This window comes from Sebastes umbrosus, chromosome 6 (genome assembly GCF_015220745.1).
Source record: "Sebastes umbrosus isolate fSebUmb1 chromosome 6, fSebUmb1.pri, whole genome shotgun sequence".
NCBI lineage: Eukaryota > Metazoa > Chordata > Actinopteri > Perciformes > Sebastidae > Sebastes > Sebastes umbrosus.
The window spans coordinates 35,153,524-35,176,738 of record NC_051274.1 but is presented as its reverse complement, the minus strand read 5'-3'; the positions used below and the strand labels follow the sequence as shown (position 1 = coordinate 35,176,738).

The window sequence follows — 23,215 nt, the reverse complement described above, 5'->3', positions numbered from 1 at the left end:
TTCAATGGCTGATAACTGTCGGATCGGTGGAAGGGAGCTCCACATGGATAGCAAAGTAATGATGATATTTACAAACTATAAGATTTGGCGAACACGGACCTTCAAACCCTCCAAACTTGGTGCCTGATCTGCTCTTGACTATGTACATAATTATTAAAAACAAATATTTACAAACTTACTGTAAGTTTCATGTTCTTTCAGTTTGAGTAAATGTGATTTTAGGTCAGTATTTGTCCAGAGAACGCAGTGATCGGCACGAAGAGGGGAGGATGAGGAGGAGGAGAGAGAGGGATGAAGAGGAGCAGGAGGAGGAAGGTGTGTGTGTGTGTGTGTGTGTGTGTGTGTGCGTGCGTGCGTGCGTGCGTGCGTGCGTGTGTTCGGTTATTAAAGAGAAGGTGTGAGAACGAGGTGTGCTCAGTACAGACGCCAGGTCACCTCCTCCAGCACGGTGTCACCGTGTGTGTGCGTGTATGTGTGTGTGTGTGTGTGTGTGTGTGTGTGTGTTGTGTTGTGTGTGGTGTGTGTGTCCGACGAAGGCACGTGGATGTGCACGTGCCTCGGAGACGTCAAAAGCTCACACATGCTGTCGACATTCTGCTTTTCATTTGTCAACATGAGCCTTTGACAGCAGAGACTTGTGGGTAAATTCACACTGTTTTTAAAGTCAAAAGCCGTCTTTTCGAGTGATTGTGTTAATAATCTCCAAAAGCCGTGTAAAACATCATTTTTATTATTGTCAGAACCAGACATAAATCTGTTATAGAGCTGAAAAGCTGCAGTATTTTTCTCCGCTGTTAAAGTTTTCTTGTAATGATTTCCTCAATGTACCCTGAACAGACACAAGGTCGTCTCCTGAATAATTAGCTGTAAGTGGACACAGTTGGTTGGAGGGTTGGAGGTTCGGTGAAAGTTCGGAGCACCACTCCCCCGCATCAACGGATCCACACAACGATGATGTGTCAACAGGTCAACACTGTGGTTTTCACCCTGTTGATCATGATTAGGGATGCACCGATACCAGGCTGGACGTAAACATTACTTTCCTAACTGTGTAAAACAAAATGTAACAAATAAATATTTTTATTTTATTTTATTTATACAAATTGAATTTTTATTTATTATCAAAATAATAAATCGTACACCAGCAACTTGGTAAAAAAAATCTTCAAAGTTAACAGGAATTACAGTTGTGTAATTATTTATTATTGTGTAAAGTGTAAACCTTTTTAATGCAGCAAAGAAATTGTCAAAATTTCAGTATATAGTTACGTTACCTCTCCGTTCACACATTGGTGATATGAAGTGATTAATAAATGTAAAATGTTACATATAGTAATAGGGATGCACCGATACCAATACGATACCGATACCAGTATCGGGTATCGGGTCCGATACTGTGCCCATGTACTCGTACTCGCAAAGCGGCTCCGATACAACGGCAGCGATACCACTTTACAGCAGCGTGACGTTAACCTCTCGTCACCATCTTTCGGGTCCTCACGCTCCACCTCCCCAACGGTGCGGGCGAGACGGGCACAGAGAAGTACTCGTATCGGTATTTGGTATCGGAGAGTACCCGAATGTAAGTACTAGTACTCGGTCTGAAAAAAGGTGGTATCGGTGCATCCCTATATAGTACCTTTAAGTAGGATTTTAAATGTAAGATTGTACTTTTATATTCTTGTATTGGTAACTTTTACTTAAAGGGTAACTCTGGTATTTTTCATGATGATATCTATCTTTTAGTTAAAATGTTTACCCTGTTTATCTGCGGTGTCTCCTCTTGAAGAGCATTGTACTAGGTGATATTGACTTGAGCCATACAATATAATACCACTGCAGGTGGAGGAAAAGGTTGTGAATAACAACGCCTCAGTGAAAGAATTCGCTGATTTAGCAGAAGAACGTCAAAACTGCCCGAGGCCTTGAGACGAGACGTCAGCGCTGCAGCAGCTCCTTCAAGGAGTCGCTCAAGGAGGGACGGCCTTCCTGTCCTTTACCTCTGACCGCCATCGAGCAGCGCAAACAGACAGCTGCGTCACGGGTTACGCTAGAAAGTGTTGTTTTTCATGACTGAGTTGACTAAGAAGACACATTATGTGGATCATCTGCAGAAAGTGAAATAATGCACTGATGTAAATCTGTTTAGTTTTGACAGACCAACCGTTGTGTTTTATCCCTTTGTCTGTTTTATTCTTCCATAAGACTCATTTTGATTTATTGCTTTTATTTCCTCAGCGATTCCTTTCTCTGTGAGGTTCAAAGTTTTGTTGGTGGCTGCAGAATAAAATCCATCAATTGTGATTCAAGAGAGTCTGATGGTTATTCACAGGGGTTGACATTTCACGAGCAGGCTGGAGGACAACATGTCCGATGACGCTGGCACAGCAACACTCATATTTAGGGATTGTTTGTGTGTCGGGTTCTGCAACCAACAGGTCCTCGACCATCTGCCGATAGGAAATCATAACTGATGTTTTACTTTACTGGAATTGACAGATCTGCTGTGAAGAGGTGCTTACACACACGATTCCCAAGTAGCCTACCCCAGGGGATACTTCTGCACACCTGTAGGTGGGCGGGTGCGTAAGAGAAGACCTCAGGTCGACACTAGAGATGCACCGATCTGACTTTTTAAGTCCCGATACCGATAGCGATACCTGGGCTTTGGGTATCGGCCGATATCGAGTACCGATCAGACACCGGTGTTTAATTAATAAGCTGTAGGTGACTGTGATCATTCTGTTATGTGTAACAACAATAACAGGCAACATCAGGTTTGACCTAAACATTACTTTCCTAACTTTGTAAAGCAAAATGAAACAAATAAATACCTTTTTTATTTTATTTATACATATTGAATATTTATTTATTATTAAATTAATAAAACTTGGTAAGAAATCTCCAAAATTAACAGAATTTGTATTTATTATTAACTTAATAAATTGTACACCAGTAACCTGGTTGAAAAAAAAATGGAAATGAAAAACTGTTCTTTGTTTACATTTTCATTTTTATTTATCATTGTTGTAGGTCTATAGTACGACGGTACGACGGAGTATTAGGGCCACACTGAGGGAAAAACATACATCTGAGATTTAGAGAATAAAGTCAAAATATTATAATATTATAAAGTAGTAATTCTTTTGTTATTTTCTTTTTTTCCCGTAATATTATGACTTTAATTCTCGTAATATTGTGACTTTATTGTGTAAATCTCTCTCTGTTGAGTCCTCTGTAATATTTCTAAACATGAGGAACCTCCAGACCAGGAGGAACATTATTCAGAGAACAACCGCTTTATAATGAAGTTATCTTCCGCTGACTGTGACTGTCCATCACAGCCGCTGCTGACACTCACACTTCCCTTTTTGTCCAGCTAGAAACCCATAAAGTAAACGCTCTGATGTTCCATGGATGTATTAAACTGTTCCATGGATGTATTAAACCTTAGATGATCCATGGATGTATTAAACTGTTCCATGGATGTATTAAACCTTAGATGATCCATGGATGTATTAAACTGTTCCATGGATGTATTAAACCTTAGATGATCCATGGATGTATTAAAGGAAGGATTTTTTTTTTAATTTATTTTTATTTCTAAATGTCAGTAACCATAGTAACAGCAGAAAACATTAAAAACATTTACATACAGAAGAAGCAGAGCGAAAACATAAACAAAGAGCTGTGCCAAACATAAAAGGACAACAGAGATGAAACAAAACCAACATAAAATAATAATAAAAAAATAAATAAAAGACCACCTGAGAGTATGACAATAATTTCACTTAAAAACATTAAAGATATTGCATACATTCATCGTTTTCATTGCTTTGTGGTTTTGTGAGGAAGAAATTGTTGACAGATATAATTCAATTTCTTTCATAAATACAAAGAAATTAGGCTTTTTTTTGTTGTAAATTTACACTTGTGAGTGTAGAACTTCCTGAGAATTAAAATTAAATTAATAAGAAAAAATGCATTTCTGTCTTTGTCACTGTAACCATAGCAACCAAATATAATATTTCTATAGTACAGTGCAAAATCTGAGAAAATGTTAACAAGTATTCAAATTATTGACATCTTTCCACAATTCACATGTAAATTTACAAGACCAGAATAAACCAATGGGAGCGGCGGACGGCTAACCGACCAATGGGAGTGGCGGACGGCTAACCGACCAATGGGAGCGGCGGACGGCTAACCGACCAATGGGAGCGGCGGACGGCTAACCGACCAATGGGAGCAGCGGATGGCTAACCGACCAATGGGAGCGGCGGACGGCTAACCGACCAATGGGAGCAGCGGATTGAAGCACGTCTAGTGCTGCGTTCTAGTACTGTGGGAAAAATGACTAATCTAACTTTCCAAACGTTATATTACGATTCACGTCGGCTCTCCGGCGGTAAATACAACAGTTTAATATTCTGTTGAATCTTCTCTAAATCCTCTGATTGTGTTATCACTGTCACTGTATAAAATATAAGCGCAAAAACACACGAAATATTGTATTTCTTAACACAAAACGAAATGGTTCACACAGAACGAATTCATTTCATCATATTTCATACTAAAGAAATACCATCACACGTAGTTATGTGTTGTGTTTGCTGTTATTGTCCACTAATAACGTTAATAACGGCTCTGAAAGTGTGCGCGCCGTAAATGTTGTCTCTTTAACCAGTGCTCCGTGAAGGCAGCGTGAGAGTGGAATCTGCGCAGGGAGGATGCGCCGTGAGTCCACGGCGCATGCGCAGTGAGTGCATCGGTTATGAAACAGACCTGAGCAGCAGCAGCAGGTGAAGCAGCCAGCTGATCTCTGCACCTTCAGCAGCAGAACAGAGGCAAGAAATGCGTCTTTCTTTGGGTTTCACATAGACATCACCTCCGGGGAGCCAGCACCAGGTAGGACGGCTGTTTTCTGGCTCTGTTCTGGCAGTTTTGTGTGTTTAACTTTCTTATAAACTGGCTGTAGTTTAATAAACAGGGCACTTACATAAGGATTACTCTGCTGACCTCGTTCACTCAGCATCTCTGTTCATCACTCTGCATCTCTATCAACACTCAGCATCTCTGTCATCACTCAGCATCTCTATCATCACTCAGCATCTCTATCAACACTCAGCATCTCTATCATCACTCTGCATCTCTATCATCACTCTGCATCTCTATCATCACTCTGCATCTCTGTCATCACTCAGCATCTCTATCATCACTCAGCATCTCTGTCAACACTCAGCATCTCTATCATCACTCAGCATCTCTGTCAACACTCAGCATCTCTATCAACACTCAGCATCTCTATCAACACTCAGCATCTCAGAAACCCCCTTATTGTCAATCTAGCTAGGAAAGCCATCCATCCTCTGAATGCTCTAGGTCTCTAGTCTGATCCATCCATCCTCTGAATGCTCTAGGTCTCTAGTCTGATCCATCCATCCTCTGAATGCTCTAGGTCTCTAGTTTGTGGCTGTAAAGTTTCATGAGGCTGTGATTATCCTAGAGGTCACCACAGGTCATTTTATACAGTGAGGTCAATGAAATGTCTCCTATGGGGACTAACATCATCACACATGAATCCAGTTGGGTTCATTGGATCCACCAGAGTCTCAGCTTTACAGTGAGACCCAGTTTATGGAACTCAACACTGTTTAGGGACCCCAGGATGCAGAAATATTAAGATACACCATTTTAGAATAGGAGACAATAACACATTTATACTGCATGTGATTATCATAAAGTGGGCATGTCTGTAAAGGGGAGACTCGTTGGTACCCATAGAACCCATTTACATTCACTGATCTGGAGGTCAGAGGTCAAGGGACCCCTTTGAAAATGGACATGCCAGATTTTTCCTCGCTAAAATTTAGCCCAACTTTGGAGCGTTATTTAACCTCCTTCACTCCAGAACTGAACCTATTAGAGCCTCTGAAAGACAGTAAAGACAGTCGGCGGGTCTCAAAGGGTTAATTATAGATTGGCAATACTTTTTCCATCGTCCTATTATAATGCAATACTTTCAAGGCTGAAGCCAGTTCATCAAATCCCATTTCCACCCACTCAGCTGATGTCCCGTCCTCCCACCTGTCCATTTTCCATCCCACGTCTTCAGTTATATAAGTACTGTTAGTGTGGAGGGTTTTTTCTTTCTGTGAATTAGAGTTGCTTCTTCGTGAATTGCAGACAAGACGAGTATTCTCAACACTGATCACAAATGTTTTATGCGTCACGGCGGCGGCAGAGAAACCGACAGATTTCAGCCGTCACACCGTAAACATCTGCAATGTGTCAGAGAATGTGATGAGCTATTGTAAGTCAGGTTCATGGACGGTAAACACAACATGTCATTAGTTACAGACGCCCTGCAGCCACTTCACTTCAGGAAAGTGTTTTGATTTTACAAAGTCTAACTAGGCATAATTTCGATGACGATGCAAAAAAAACAGTGACTAAAACTCCAACGAATGTCTTGCTGGTGGAACAGTTGGGACATTCTGTGCAGATAAACATCTTATTTCTAATTCCTCTGCAGATCAAAAGTTAAGTTAACACATTTCTAGTTGATGGAACGGTGCAGTTATGAAATCATCCAAATAATTAATTTGCCTGGATAGAAACTGTCAATTTCATGTATTTGAAAAATAATCTCAACGTCCACTTATTAGCTGTTTACGATGCTTTCAATAGCATATCATTAACAGCACTTATATCCCACAATGCAATGCGGTAATGACGACAACGTTCCTAACGGACATTGACGGACGGCTCTGAAACATCAATAACGCTTTGATTTAACTGGAAGTATAACATTTCTCTTAGCAAGTTGTAATATATATATTTTAAATTTATTCAGACTTTGAGTCTCACAAACTGTCGTTTCGGTCACATGACGTTGGCACCGGTTACACGTCTCCAACCGGCAAGGAGGCTCTCAGGAAGTGACGACGTCAGTTACTGTTCAGTGTGTCTGAAAATATAAATACTACTGTTTAAACACACAGAAGTATGTTGAACGATAGTTCACATATTGAGTATGTAGTGCATAGTGTGAGATTTCGTCTCCGTGGTCAAATGGGCCGACGCTACGACTGTAGAGCACCCAGACACTGACATTACTGTTCTCTGCATTGAAACGGCCCCGATGGAGCTGACCATGGATGGATAAAGAGAACGGAGCTGACGGGAGAGCTAGAGACCACCTTGGAGAAGTTAGAGGAAGCAGACACGTGGGACTACGTCCGCTTTTCAAAATAAGGCGTTAACAAAGCTCCAAACATCTAAAAATGTCTGGCCTACAGTAGAACGCATAAAAAGTCTTTGGCCACAGAGATGTGATGGAGTTCATTTTGTTCTATTCCTGGCACATCCCACACCGTTGGCAACTGTAACTTGGATGCTGCCGTTATCTCTCCCGCTGCCTCGGAGAGACATTGAGTTGTGTACCGAGCGAACTGTTAAAGACGACGGCATCGCCCCGTTCTGTTCTGTTCCGTTCCGTTCCGTTCCGTTCCGTTCCGTTCCGTTCCGTTCCGTTCCGTTCTGTTCTGTACATGCAGAGCTGTCGTTTTCATCCAGCTCCATTAAGAGAAGCTTCACTGTTCGCTTCAATCAGCTCTGACGTGATTCTTCTTCTTCTCAGAATAAAATGGCCCCAAATTCCATCCACTGGTTTCGGAAAGGCCTCCGTCTCCATGACAACCCGGCGCTACTGCAGGCGGTCAGAGGAGCAGGCACAGTGCGCTGTGTTTACTTCCTGGACCCGTGGTTCGCCGGCTCGTCCAACGTCGGCGTCAACAGGTGGAGGTAAGAGGACGCTATTACATAAGATGTTTAAGGCTGTACTGAATGTCATCTCTTACATTCAAAGCTTCTATTGAAGTTTACGAATGAAGCTTCTAATGTCTGTCATCATCGTCTACGAAGTCATCGAATGGATGGAAACACTTTGGGTTTCACACATTGACAGGAAAAGCAGAGCTACACAGAGCAGAGCTAAAGCTGCATGCTGACTCTGTCACCGACAGGAAACGTTATGGTATGGAGGTAACGTTATGGTATGGAGGTAACGTTATGGTATGGAGGTAACGTTATGGTATGGAGGTAACGTTATGGTATGGAGGTAACGTTATGGTATGGCGGTAACGTTATGGTATGGCGGTAACGTTATGGTATGGCGGTAACGTTGCGGTGGAGCCGGCCGTCGCTCTCGTCTTCGTGGTCAAATGGGCAGACGCTACGACTGTAGAGCACCCAGATACTGACATGTCTGTTCTCTGCATTGAAACGGCCCCGATGGAGCTGACCATGGATGGATAAAGAGAACGGAGCTGACGGGAGAGCTAGAGACCACCTTGGAGAAGTTACAGGAAGTAGACACGTGGGACTACGTCAGCTTTTCAAAATAAGGTGTTAACAAAGGGAACTGTAGATACTAAATACATCTATGGAAATCAGATTGATGGATTATATTCACCAGAAGTATAAAACATTACATGGCCATTATAGATTAAAAAGAAAATCCCACTAATCTGTGAGGGAAATGTCTTTATTCTTTGATTTCTGGATTGCTGGATAATAAATGTAATCAATAATTCCTGACAATGATCCTGATATATTTCACTTCAGGACATCTCTGACTTCACAGCCTGTTTGCGCTGCCCTCAAGTGGACAAAAAAAATGTGAAAGTTTGAAAATAGTTCACTTCCATAGTGATGATTACCGACGTTTCACCATGTGTATTGATGACTGCAAGACTGGAGACTTTTACTGGGAAAGTGGCTGCATGTCCGCGACACTACACGCAGCATCGTAGCTGCTAAGTTAACGCTCCCGGACGGTGAACTGGAGACAGTGAACGCAGCATCGTGGCTGCTAAGTTAACGCTCCCGGACGGTGAACTGGAGACAGTGAACGCAGCATCGTGGCTGCTAAGTTAACGCTCCCGGACGCTGAACTGGAGACTCCCGTCAACGAATATCTGCTGTGCTCCTGCTGGTACACCGCTGTGTGAGAGGCACAAATCTTGTCAGTTATCGGTTAAGAACATTTTTCAAAATGAGCATCCCTAATATCTAGTCGGCATTTTAAACACATCTCTCTCTTTTTGTAGGCTTGACTGGCATTTAGAATACAGTTTGTGTTTAATGAAGATGAGTTTCTAATGGACTCCCAGGTGGAGCCAGGTGAAACCAGGTGGAACCAGGTGGAGCCAGGTGAAACCAGGTGGAACCAGGTGGAGCCAGGTGAAACCAAGTGGAACCAGGTGGAGCCAGGTGAAACCAGGTGGAACCAGGTGGAGCCAGGTGGAACCCGGAGGTGGTTAAACTTTCTCGAGGCAGTGTGAAGTGAACGTACAACGACCCCCCCCCCCCCCTCGAGGTTAAATTAAGACCCATACAGCCAGCACAGGCTCAGACAGGGACACTAAAGCCTGTCCAGCTGCCCCGACACCTGCAGGCCTGTGTACGGCAGACCATCATCCAATCAGGAGTGTTATTTTTACCTTAAACTCGTAGGTCTGTTGTGCTGGGATTAAAAAAGCTCCACGCACCGTCCCGTTTTATGAACGGACAGCTAGTAGGGCTGAGACGATTCACCTCTCTCCTGATCCGATGCTATCACGATACTTTGGTGCCGATTTGATTTTGAAGTATTGCAACTCCACAAGTATTGAGATTCAATATTCTGATTTCTAGTGATTGTTGTTAACTTGTTGACCTCTAGACCATGAAGGGAACCAGATGAATCATCCACTTCTAGGGACTTTGACTTTGTAAAATCTCTAAATGAATCCAGTAAAGATGTTTGACTTTCAGCATGTATGTAGTCAGAGATGTCCTGAAGTCAAATATATCAGGATCATTGTCAGGAATTATTGATTACATTTATTATCCAGCAACCCAGAAATCAAAGAATAAAGACATTTCCCTCACAGATTAGTGGTATTTTATTTTTAATCTATAAGGGACATGTAATGTTTTATACTTCTGGTGAATATAATCCATCAGTCTGATTTCCATAGATGTATTTAGTATATACAGTTCCCTTTAACACCTTATTTTGAAAAGCGGACGTAGTCCCACGTGTCTACTTCCTCTAACTTCTCCAAGGTGGTCTCTAGCTCTCCCGTCAGCTCCGTTCTCTTTATCCATCCATGGTCAGCTCCATCGGGGCCGTTTCAATGCAGAGAACACAGATGTCAGTATCTGGGTGCTCTACAGTCGTAGCGTCGGCCCATTTGACCACGGAGACGAGAGCGACGGCCGGCTCCACCGCAACGTTACCGCGGTACAATAACGTTTCCTGTCCGTGACAGAGTTAGCATGCAGCTTTAGCTCTGCTCTGTCTAGCTCTGCTTTTCCTGTCAATGTGTGAAACCCAAAGTGTTTCCATCCTTTACTGGATGTGTAGTGTTTACCACGCTGGATTTAACATGGTGCAGGTCGTATCCACGCTGACCCTCCAACGTTTTACACTCTCTGAGGTTTGTTTTGGTTGACGGATACGGAAGGGATATGACGTCACGTTACTCAGACTACCACAATAAAAGTGGTAACTTCCTTCTACCTCCACATAGACTCAGATGAGTAAATAATGTGAATCTATTGAGTCGTGCTCTAAATACTTGTTTTCTCATTTACCGCCTGCTTGGTCCATTTCCTGCGTTTTAAAGGTCAGATATGATAAACAAGATCAGGCCGTGTTGTGTAGCCGGATGCTGAAAGATCTCTCCAAAATGTAGGTTCTGATTACGTGACTGAGAAACAAGGTCTGATCTTATTGATAAACTGAAACTGGTTTTTCATCTTGCGTTGGTGTTGTGTCTCTTTGTTTTAGCTTATTGTCTATGAACTAATCAGGCCTTATAGAAGAAGATCTAAGATGTCTAGTAGGGGATAGTGTGTTTACATCCTTTCTCTATAGATTCAGGCTGTGTTGTCAGTCGGTTCTCTGACCGAAGTTCACTTAACATCTATAGATGTAGTTATCTGATCCCAGGGGATTGACACCAGGACAGCACCCGTATCAAAACAAAAGGTTTCTACCTAGTTGTAAATGCATTTTATTAAATATGCTCAGTGTGTAGCTTTAGTGAGCAGAGAACAGATTAAGCAGTACTCTGTGTTCCCTCCACCGTAGTGATGTTTAACAGAGCAGTGCTAGGGAAAGACAGCAACAGCACAAGCCAATACAAGTGAAGGTGATCAATTATTTTTCCATCTAGGGGAAACAATTAGAGAATCGTCTGTGTGATATATGTAGGTCAGCGTGTCAGCGCGTGAAACTTGTGAGTGGTTATGTGACGGTGACCTACTTAGAGGGAGGCTTTCTGCCGTCGGCCCGTTATCGATGCAGGCGGCGATGAAAACACCACACAGCGCCGCGTCGGCTGGGAAACAAAACAATCCGTCATCAAATCATGTTTATCTGCTGAGAGATGACACACTTTATCATAACCAGCATTCATAGATGGTACATTTATAGTTAATTAAACTTAGTTAATAATTATTTTAAAGTTAACAAACAAAGAAATGATAATTTATAATGTCTACTTATTGTTAGTAATGCTATCATTTGTTATTTTAACAGTTATAATAGCATTTTATATATATATATATATATATATATAAGTATTTGTTAATGAATAAGATATTATTTGTAAACCATTGTAAAACATTTATAAACGTTACATAGACAGATATTTGTAACACATTGTTAATGGTTAATAACTGCTTTGTAAACCATCTATAAACATTATTTAGATAGTTAATACTTTGTTAATGTGAGTGTAATGTAATATAATACTTTGTTATTAAATCATAATACTTGTCTATACTAATAATGATCCTGATATATTTGACTTCAGGACATCTCTGACTACATACATGCTGAAAATCAAACATTTTTACTGGATTCATTTAGAGATTTTACAAAGTCAAAGTCCCTAGAAGTGGATGATTCAACTTTTTCCCTTCATGGTCTAGAGGTAAAAAAGGTAACAATAAATGGTAATATCAAATCACAATACTTGTAGAATCTTAATATTCTATGCAATATACGTATAATAATAAGTATTGCAAACGCAATTCATATGGAATGAGCATCCCGGTGTCATGATGTATAGAATCGGGAGATGGTGAATCGTCCCGGCTCTACTAAGAACTATCTGAAACTATCTTTGGGAAAACATTTAATTTATTTTTTTAGTTTGGTCCATGTCTCATCCCAAACATGATGGGGAGGGGGGGGGCACTTTCGAGGAGCAGTCACGAGCGCACGGCTACAAAATAAGGTTCCTCGGCTGAGGGACGGTGTTGTGGTGCAGCAGTCTGTGCTGAGTGTGTGTTTTCTACCAGATGTAGGCCAGAGCAGTTACAGTTATATAAGGACTGATGTGTGACCAGGCAGCACACGCACACGCACGCACGCACGCACGCACGCACGCACGCACGCACGCACACACGCACACACACACACACACACACACACACACACACACACACACACACACACACACACACACACACACACACAGGCAGGCAGCCAGGAACACCAAGAGGAAGTGGTTAACCAGCAACACACAGAAGGACAATCAGAGACTCACACGTGCAGAGATGCACCGATCCGATTTTTTAAGTGCCGATACCGAGTACCGATCCGATACCAGTGTTTGACTAATGAGCTGTATGTCTCACTGTGTGGAAGTGACTGAGATCATTCTGTTATGTGCAACAACAATAACAGGCAACATCAGGCTGGACTTAAACATTACTTTCCTCACTTTGTAAAACAAAATGTAACAAATAAATCGTTTTTTTTATTTTATTTATTTAAAAAATAATAAATCTTAGACCAGCAACTTGGTAAAAAAATCCTAAAAAATAACAGAATTTGTATTTATTATTAAAATAATAAATTGTACATCAGCAACTTGGTAACAAATCTTCAAATCTAACAGGAATTAGAATTCCAGTATATAATGTATATAATGTATATAATATCAGGTTCAGGTTCAGGTGACTTTATTTGTACCCGTAGGTAGATTTGTTTTGCAGCAAAAATAGAGGATGACATCCGTATTGACAATAAGGTAGAGCACAGACAAGAGACAGATACACCAAAAACATGACAAAGAGTACTCAAAGGCTTAGTGGGATCAGGACACAGCAAAGAGAAGGCCACAAGAACAATATGAAGAAAAGAAACCACTGAAATATCAGGACAGAAAAGACACATAAATGAGAAAAGGGATAAACTTTCCATAAATATGTGCAAAAGCTGCTAGGACTTATTTAAATGAACATTTGCAGCTGGAACAAAACTGTTCCTGTAGCGCTTTGTTCTGCACCTCGGGACCCGAAACCTCCGACCAGATGGGAGGAGCTGGAACTCCCCAGACGGAGGATGAGAGTCATGGTGTGAGATGTAGCTGGCTATCCGCTGTAACTGTCTGGTACACAGGGACTCTAAACTCAGCTGTGACTCACCAATCACCCGACTGGACCATTTAATAATCTGACTCAGCCTATTTCTGTCCTTCAGAGGCAGAGTACCAAACCATGACACTAGTGAAAAGGATAGAACAGACTCAATAAAAGCAGGATAGAATAGAATCATGGTTTTCCCGATGTGGAAGCAGAACAGGCGTTGTTGCCCCTTCTTGCATACGGCTTCACAATGTGCCTCAAAGTTCAGTGTGGTGTCAATGATAGTCCCGAGGTATTTATATGACTGCACATGTTTGACAGTTTGACCCTTAATGGTTGTGACTTCAGGTTTACAGGCGTGTCTTCTAAAATCAATGACCAGATCTTTGGTTTTAGATATGTTTAGTTGCAGATATGATTCCTCACACCATTTGACAAAGTCATCAGCTACAGAGCCGTGGCTGCTCTCATTAACCCCGAAGAAGACTGACAATCACAGAGTCATCTGCATACTTTAAAATAGATCCATTTAAAAAAAATAATAAATAAAATAATATATATACACTCACCGGCCACTTTATTAGGTACACCTTGCTAGTACCGGGTGGTCTTCATCTGCTTCAAGGTTGGACGTGTTGTGCGTTCAGAGATGGTATTCTGCATACCTTGGTTGTAACGAGTGGTTATGTGAGTTCCTGTTGCCTTTCTATCATCTCCAACCACTCTGCCCATTCTCTTCTGACCTCTGACATCAACAAGGCATTTCCGTCCACACAACCCCCGCTCACTGGATCTGTTCTCTTGTTGGGACCATTCTCTGTAAACCCTAGAGATGGTTGTGCGTGAAAATCCCAGTAGATCAGCAGTTTAATACTCAGACCAGCCCGTCTGGCACCAACAACCATGCCACGTTCAAAGTCACTTGAATCCCCTTTCTTCCCCATTCTGATGCTCGGTTTGAACTTCAGCAAGTCGTCTTCACCACGTCTAGATGACGTAATGCATTGAGTTGCTGCCATGTGATTGGCTGATTAGCTATTTGTGTTAACAAGCAATTGAACAGGTGTGCCTAATAAAGTGGCCGGTGAGTGTATATAGAATAGAATTGAATAGATCGTTGCATCCTTAACACAGACATGGTCTCGTGCTCATGTGCACAGACACACACACACACACACACACACACACATGCACACCAAAAGGTTTGGATGAATGCATGTGGGCATACGTGCTTGTTCCCTGCGGTGCACACACACATAGGACAGATGATAATATGTCACCCAGAATGATATTATTTTAAAAACTAGAAAAAATAGGAGATAGAAGGAGGGCAGCCAGAGAAATGTGATAAACCGATACGATGCATGTCTGGACTAACTGATGATGACACTGATGTGTGACGCAAAGCAAAACCTGCTGGTGGTTTCCACGGTGTTGAATGTCATTTTCAGATAAACAGCTCGACTCTGTGACACCAACTGTCAGTTCCGTGTCGGATGGCTGAAAGTTGTCTTTGTTAAAAATGCTGGCGGTTTAACCACGAATCTGATCTCACTCATGCATGAACCCACTGAAATGATCATCGACAGGTACTGTTGTTACCTGACTCAAAAAGCAGAAGTATTTAAGCCGTGGAGCCAGATTTCAGTGTTTCTTTCTTTCTTTTTCACAACAGATGTTACAATTTTGCAGAAAATAGGGTGAGTTGTTCTCTAAAGCGCGGTTCAGACTACACGATATCGGCCCAATTAACGCCCGACACGGCCGTCGTAGGGTGTCGACTCGGAACGATAAATGAGTGTCGTGTGCGACAATCGATGGTTTTATCTGGTGTAGCGTGTCATAGTACAAGACAACCGACGGCGCGTCTGGGACGCCTCAGACGTCCCGACAGGAAGTCTAGCAAGTTTTATTTATTTTTTTTTTTTGCTTTCCCACTCTTTGACATCTTTGACTTTTCAAGCTGCCCCTTTTTATTATAAATTGCCGACGATTCACCGATCTCCTGATTCGATACTATCACCATACTTTGGTGCCGATTCGATATGTATTGCGATTTTCAAGTATTGCGATTGGATATTACGATTTGTTGTGATTTTTGTTCACTTTTTTAACACTACAACAATAAAAGCGGTAACTTCCTTCTATGTACTCAAATGAAATAAATATATCGATTCTGGCATTAAAAAAATCTATTTCAAAATCGGAAAAAAACTAATCGCAATACACAGGTGAATCTTTTTTTTTTTTTTTTCACCCCAAATGGTTACACATCTCCAACCGGGGAGGAGACTCTCAGGAAGTGACGACGTAAATTACTGCTCAATATATCCCAAAAAGATAGATACTAAGGAAAGATGTTGAATGATGGTGAGGCAAGGCAGCTTTATCTGTAGAGCACATTTCAGCAACAATTCAAAGTGCTTTACATCAACATTCAAGAACATTGGGACAAAGTGCAAAAGAACATTAAGACATAATTAAAACAGTCATAAAAACATTAAAACGTAAATGATTAGAAAATGAAAACAAGCTGAAAATAGAAGCTAGGATAGAATCTAACACAGAAGAGTGTGACTCCAGCAGCAGCGTTCTGAATCAGCTGCAGCCGTCTGATCGACAGTAAAGACGCCGTTACAGTAAAGTCGGCTGAAGATAAATGCATGGACTTGTTTTTCCAAATATTGCTGAGACATCAGTCCTTTAATTCTTGCTCTATTCTTCAGGTGATAGAAGGCTGTCTTTGTAATTGTCTTAATGTGGCTGTTAAAGCTCAGCTCAGAGTCCATGACTACACCAAGAGTTCTGGCTTGGTCCGTGATACACATATTGAGTAAGTAGTGCATAGAATGAGATATTGTGTGAGCTGGTCTACAAAAAGACCCACCCAGACGGGTCCGTCTTGGACGCCTTCATAAGGCTTCATAACTGTGACTAGCTCATGGATAAGCAGGCACGTGCCTCGTGTGTGTGTGTGTGTGTGTGTGTGCGTGTGCGTGTGTGTGTGTGTGTGTGCGTGTGTTTGTGTGTGTGTATGTGTGTGTGTGTGTGTGCGTGCGACCTTGGCGCCCAGCTCTGTCCGTCTGTGTGCGGATTGGGAGCAAATGGAGCTTTGAGCCTGAGCGAGCCCTCCTCCGGTTTAATGATCAGGCTAACGGGGTCAGACGGGAGGAAACCAAACTGAGCAGAACATCGCGTGGCCGCCTGGCTGTCTGCTTTGTCCCGCGATCCCGCCACAATCTGCTAATGATCGGGACCGCGCGGGTCAGACGACACAGTCTAGATGGGGCGGCTGTTGACAGGCCGAACAGCCGTGCAGCTTGTGGAAGCAGAGGTGTTACAGCTATGGAAATAAATAAGAGATACCACACAGTGATTTTTAGTTTGTTAATAGCAGCCTTGAGTTCTAATATCAGCTCTCACGCTTCGTGTGATGTTTTAATTTTTAGGGCCCGAGCACCGACAACGTCTGGCCAGCGAAGCCCCTGTTGAAACTGTAGTGTTTCTTCTTTTTCTTAAAATGAATCGTCTTTCTGAGGACCTTAACATGCTCAAAAAGTTGTTAAACTTGGCACACTTAGAAAGTTGGAAAAATTGAGCCCCTTGCTCCGGTTTCACCTACATGTATGAAATTTGGCAGACAGATGTAACATGTGGAGACGCACAAAAAAGCCTCTTTGAGGTATGCCCAAAACTCAACAGGAAGTCAGCCATTTTTAATTTAATGTCCGATTTTCTGCCATTTTTGGCGTTTTATAGGCCGCGTACTTTAACGAACTCCTCCTACAGATTTAATCAGATCGACTTGAAATTTGGTCAGAACCATCTTAAGACCTTGAGGATGAAAAGTTATTCAAATGGTGAGTTTTCACTTAACGACCTGACCGTGGCGTGGCGGCCATTTTGAGCCATTTGCCATGAAACAGGAAGTTGTTGTAACTCAGCTGTACATAGTCCGATCTGCCCCAAAGTCCTCAGGCATGATGAGGGTCCAGTCCTGAGAACATTAACATGCAAAAATAGACTCATAGCCCCGCCCCAAGACGTGAGCCACGCCCCCTTTCATAACTCATGAACCGTTTGTCGTAGAGTCTTGTGGCAGGCGTCATTGCGCTCATCAGAGTTCGAGTTTCATCGCGCCTGGCCGCGTCAGTCTGCATCCCGCCAGTACCCCCCGACGCGCGGGAAGGTGTGAGGACCTGTTCATTGCTGCTCACAGCTCTAATTTTAAGTTTCTATTTTAAAGTTGTAGTATTGTAACAGTGGTGGAAGAACAAAATGTTGAATTATCTTATTGACTCAATTATAAGTCTGTAAGTTCTGCATTATAGCTATACTCAAACCTGCAATAACTGATATTTTTGGACACTCAGAGTTCAACGTTAATGTTAATGCCCCGATACAGGTTGTTTTATTTTTTATCGTTTTTCAAATAACAACAAAGACCAAAGTTAATTGTCATTTTTAATCTTTAAATAAACGAATATGGAGTTTTGCCCACGTCCTCTAATGCCACTCTACTAAACTCCTGTTTCCAGGAGAATTGAAAGAAATGCCCGCTTGCACCTTCAGCTCTCAAACTTTTGTCTTTGCTCACCACCATTTTTCCCGCGAGTGCCCGATCGGTACTGTGCACGTGCAGCAGAGATGAGCAGGAAGCGAGATGGCTCACTCCGTTGCTACGCCCATCATCAGCTCCGGAAAAAAACAACGTGTTTAATTTAGGGCTTTGATCAATGCTTTCTTTGACTTGTTTTTCTTAACTCCTGGTATTTGAATTTGCACTTAAAAACTCTACGCTTCTCTCGGCTCCAGTTTTGCGTCACGGTTGTTGCACCATGATCCTTGAGGGATTATATTTGATCCCTCTGTACACCTGAGGATGAATCAACGATGAAAGCTGTTGTGATTTCACTTTGTTTGAATCCGTTGAAACCGTTGAAATTTACCCAGGTCAAGTACACACACACACACTCACGCTATTACCCGCACACAGTTTGGCAGTATCTGTGGGAAATTTGGATGTAATATGTGGAAGGTCAGGACGCCGCCCTTCCTCCTTACATCACCTTATGACTTTTTCAGTCCCGATACCGATAGTGATACCGGGGCTTTGGGTATCGGCCATGAAGGACGGGGGAGGGAAGGTCTGATAATGAACTTTTTTCACTTCCTGCCTCTGTGGCAGAAAAATATATTTTTTTTGCCTGACACTTTTGAAATCTCTGAGCTAAATGAAGGAATAACATTTTAGATCAGATGTCATTCAATGTTTGATATATTTTACATAGAAAACAGTATATGCATGATAAATTATAGGGTTTGAATTACACCGTAGCTTCTGGGGGAGGGACTGTACTTTGTTATCGTCATCTGTAATGGTTATTTGCATAAAAACACAATTCAAATGATTATTTAAATAAAAAAAAACTCTTGGTAAGTTGTTATGAAGTTAAACGGGTCATAATTCTCTCTAATATCTATTTTATATTGATGTGAAAACATCAAGACCGTTCATGTGAACGCACTCACAGCCAGACTGAGAAACCCTGGGTTGATTTACCGAGTTGATAACCAGCGCCGTAGGACCGCTTAGCGTGATCTCGGTTGTTCGGGTTAGTGAAGCCAGATAAGGAGAAGATATCCTGGGTATGATGAACTGGCTTCGTAGTACAGACCTCAGAGATCAAGGTTCAAGACCCATCTCCTACCAACACTCAGCTCTGTGTGATTGTTAGTGAAGGATCACCTAGACGGTGAAAGAGAAGGTCTGAAAACACCCACGAGTCATTTGATGATATGATTTTTTTTTTTTAGTTTCGGGTTGTAAGGACTCGTTGATCAGGCGGATTCCGATGTTCAAAAGAGATAAAGACCGCTTCAGTATAATAATAATAATAACTGCTTCAAAAGCCTTTTCAGCTGCTGTACATCGACCTACTTAATGAGATGAATGGTTCGGTACTTACACAGCCCTACAGAAATACAGAAGTTAAATGTTTATGTGAAAGCAATTAGAAACATAAGAACGCGTTTCTCACAGATATTATTTTATACTTCACTTGGGCGGGCTGCCCACAGATATTAACACCCACCTGAGTATATTTCGCAACACATTTTTAGCAGTTTTCATTTTTATTTTTGTATCCGTCCGAGAGAACGACACCATATGCAATCTTTTATCCGTGGACTAGTAGCGGTAGATCGCCGCTGGGGAGCGGACGGAGATGAAGAGGTCCGCTTTGCTGGTGCTGCCTCGCTGCCTCAGCTGTGCGGGCCGCACCGACCCACGGCGGAATCACAACAAAAAAAGTGAATTTAAAGGGACTGTTTGTAACTTCTTCCAGGTATAAATCATTGCTGGTCGGTGTCTCATGGTCTCTCGTGTGTCTCCGCTGTTCAGACTCAGACTCCAACACAAACTCCAGTGAAGCACCAAAACCTCTTGGTTGTATCTCGTGAAGCTGTTAAACAGTGTTGGCCGCGGTCGGAGGACGCGGGGGAGACCGTAGCTTTGGTCTCCAGGACCGGAGTCTCTGCTGTACTCTGCTCCTCTGCTCCTCTGCCTGCCTTCACTCACACACCACGCTCCTTCTCTCTCTCTCGCTCCACCTCACGTGCATGCTGCTCACTCCACACTGCAGAAGAGTTAGTTTAGCTCTGAGAATATCTAGTGAATGTTCAGTGGACGTTTGTGCAGAAATAACTGCTGCAGCTCCTCCAGACCAACAGAGGTTTCCCGTGTCTTGTGAAGTGACGGGGCTCCGCAGAGAGAAACGTTATCGTCTCCCACCAAAACTCCGGCGTCTCCCCCGTTCCCTCCGGCCGCGGTCGGGAGGCTGAGGCGGGAAAAGCCAACACTAGGATCAGCATTGATTCATGGAGAGACCTTGGTCTGGTCAGCTAACATTACTGCCAAGCAGCTGAAATATAGAGTGATATGGTGCTTTTAGCTGACGTGTGTCTCCTCACTGTGTTGAGTGATGCTCCTTCATGTCTATGTAGAGCGAGCACAAGCGCGAGCAACAGAACGCTGACTTTAGTTGACTTAACGGACACAGGTGAAGCTGTTAACAACACATTTCTGACAGTCCCTCTAAGTGGTCAAAGCAAAGCAGTACTGAACCAGTTTTGTGACGCTCTGATCGAAATACTAACAACCACTCAAAATATAATGACACACAGGTGCTGCATGGTCAGATTGAGAGGTCAGGGTCCGCCGTCGGCATCATCTGTCGGCGTCAGCAACTACTCAAAAATTGCTTTACCGGAAGCTGTGATTGGTCCATTTGGAGAACAGACAAGTGTGCGTCACGACCGACCTTCAGAGACAGAAACACCGAAACTCTCTTAAACCCCCCCCACCGTTTAGATTAGACTATTATATTTTCATACTCCGTATGGTAATTAGAGCTTTTAAGGGTTTGTTTCATTCAGAAAGGATTCGGGAGGGGACAACATCTGATGCATTAGTTTGTATTTTCTTTATTTTTGGATGCATGAATCACCAGCTGATTGTGAATGTTCTTATCAGTAGTCAGTAGTCGTCACTTGTGTGCGTCAGAAGGACAAACAGGGTTTGCACTAATGGAAATGTGCACAGTACACCTAAACAAGTTGGAGTCATCATAGATGACGCATCAAATGATTCATTCAGTGAAGGAGACACACGGGGGAGGTTTATTATTTTCTTTTTTCACCTGGTGTATGTGGATCCATTAAAGCTGTCTGTCTGGGTGGTCGCACCCGTCATAAAGCCCACGTTAAGGCGCCGGGTCTGCGGCGATGTCAGCAACTCACCCGACCCGTCTTGAAACACGGACCAAAGAGTCTAACGCACACGTGAGTCAGAGGGTGCAAGACCCCGTGGCGCAATGAAAGTGAGGGCCCCGCGGGGTCGGGCGCACCACCGGCCCATCTCGCCCGCACCGTCGTGGAGGTGGAGCGTGAGTGGTATCAGAGCCGTTTTACGAGTGCGAGTACATGAGCACAGTATCGGACCCGATACTGGTACTGGTATCGGTGCATCCCTAGTTATGAGTAGCTCTTTCATTTTGTCCCGTTAGCTCTGAGGAAGATCAGTAATAAATGTGTTGTCGTCCTCTTCTTTGTCTTCCCTCTTCAGGTTTCTCCTCCAGTGTTTGGAGGATCTGGACGCCAACCTTCGGAAACTCAACTCTCGCCTTTTTGTCATCAGGGGCCAACCGGCCAACGTGTTCCCGCGGCTCTTTAAGGTCAGCATTTATTCTCATTTAAACAGTCATTTATCTCCATCTGCTTCCAGCTCCTCAGACGTGAGGATGTGCAGCTTTTTGCTGTTTTTATATAAATGCAAATTGAATATCGTTGAGTCTCGGACAGTCGGTGAGATAAACCAGCGTTTGAAGTCGGGCTGGGCGATAACTCGATATGATGATTTATTGTCTTTCAATGGAATCGTATCGTGATGAAAACAGATGTCGAGATATCGTTATACACAATTAAGTCGTCTAAATTGAACTCAAAAATCTGATGTGAAATATTCTGAGGGAATATCTAAATTTGAGGATTGCGGTTCTGTTTTTACATCACACAAGATTATCGGCTGGCCTCTCCCCTCCCTGGAAGATCTGTACAGTTCCCGCTGTTTCAGGGAAGCAGAGAATATTGTCAGGAGTCATCTCACGCCGGACATTCTCTCTTTGAACTGCCGCCCTCAGGCAGACGGTTCAGGACATTGAAATCACGGACTAACAGATTAAAGAACAGTTTTTATGCCAGAGCCAGAACTGCACTAAACACAGCAAACACTTGAGCATCTTGTAAATATTCACTGTGCAGTAATGATATGAGTCGTGCAATACCTGCAGAATGTGACTGTCTTGTGTGTGGTATGTGTCTTTTTATTATTATTTATTTCTTTATAGTTTTAGAGGAACGGTATTGTTTATGTTTTTTGCACGTTTTAAGGTTTGCATTTAAATTTCGTTGTACTTGTACAATCACAATAAAGATATATTCTATTCTATTCTTTACATTACCACTCACTTCATTGTGATTAACAAACTCGTTGGTATTTATATGGAAATTATTTATTTATTTTTCTCTGTAATTTCACTTGAAACTGTTGTGTTCATTTCTCCCTAAAGTTCTTAATTAAATAAGAAAATACTCTTTCATTTGTCAAGTATTTAACTCACACAGGAGTCTACAGAAAGTGGCTTTATGGTGTGGTTATAGACTGTTTATTGTTGACTCACCAGGAAACATGCTATGACATGATATATATCTTTATCGCGATATAAAACGACCTACAGTATATTGTGATAGAAGTCTTAATTTGAAGGCATCAGACAGTCATATCTCTCTCTCTCTGTCTCAGGAGTGGAAGATCTCTCGCCTGACCTTCGAGTATGATTCGGAGCCTTTTGGGAAGGAGCGAGACGCCGCCATCAAGAAGCTGGCCATGGAGGCGGGAGTGGAGGTCAACGTCAAGACATCGCACACCCTCTACGACCTGGACAAGTGAGGAAAACACACACAAACACACAGTTGTTTGAGTGAGTAGCCAGACAGACGATGGCTCATCCTATCTGAAGGTATATTTATTTTCTATTTTGAAAAAAGTAGAGATGCACCAATCCGACTTTTTAAGTCACGATACCGACAGCGATACCGGGGCTTTGGGTATCGGCCGATACCGAGTTGAATTAATGAGCTGCGTGGCTCATTGTGTGGAAGAGACTGGGATCGTTCTTCAACAACAGGCAGTGTTTGTTTTACGTAGTTGAATAGTAATGGTTTT

At 42.5% G+C, this 23,215-nt stretch overlaps 2 protein-coding genes and 1 long non-coding RNA gene across 4 annotated transcripts in view; 2 read left to right on the top strand and 1 right to left on the bottom strand.

The window, feature by feature from the left end:
* LOC119490068 (ras-related protein Rab-7L1-like) overlaps positions 1-178 on the top strand; it is a 6,872-nt gene extending 6,694 nt beyond the window's left edge. For both annotated transcript variants that reach the window (XM_037773282.1, XM_037773281.1), the window contains exon 5: positions 1-178. This exon is cut by the window's left edge and continues 457 nt beyond it. The gene's annotated coding sequence lies outside the window, so the exon portion shown is untranslated.
* Positions 179-4,230: 4,052 nt separating this feature from the next.
* LOC119490042 (cryptochrome-1-like) overlaps positions 4,231-23,215 on the top strand; it is a 30,934-nt gene continuing 11,949 nt past the window's right edge. The window contains exons 1-4 of the mRNA XM_037773212.1: positions 4,231-4,908; positions 7,643-7,806; positions 21,557-21,665; positions 22,793-22,935. Of these exons, the coding sequence (XP_037629140.1) occupies positions 7,649-7,806; positions 21,557-21,665; positions 22,793-22,935 (410 nt within the window). The 5' untranslated portion in view covers positions 4,231-4,908; positions 7,643-7,648. The remainder of the gene's footprint in view (positions 4,909-7,642; positions 7,807-21,556; positions 21,666-22,792; positions 22,936-23,215) is intronic.
* LOC119490093 lies at positions 6,207-8,314 on the bottom strand. The gene is made up of 2 exons (XR_005207326.1): positions 8,266-8,314; positions 6,207-6,970 (listed from the first exon to the last, which is right to left on the bottom strand). It is a non-coding gene; the product is annotated as an uncharacterized LOC119490093 (long non-coding RNA).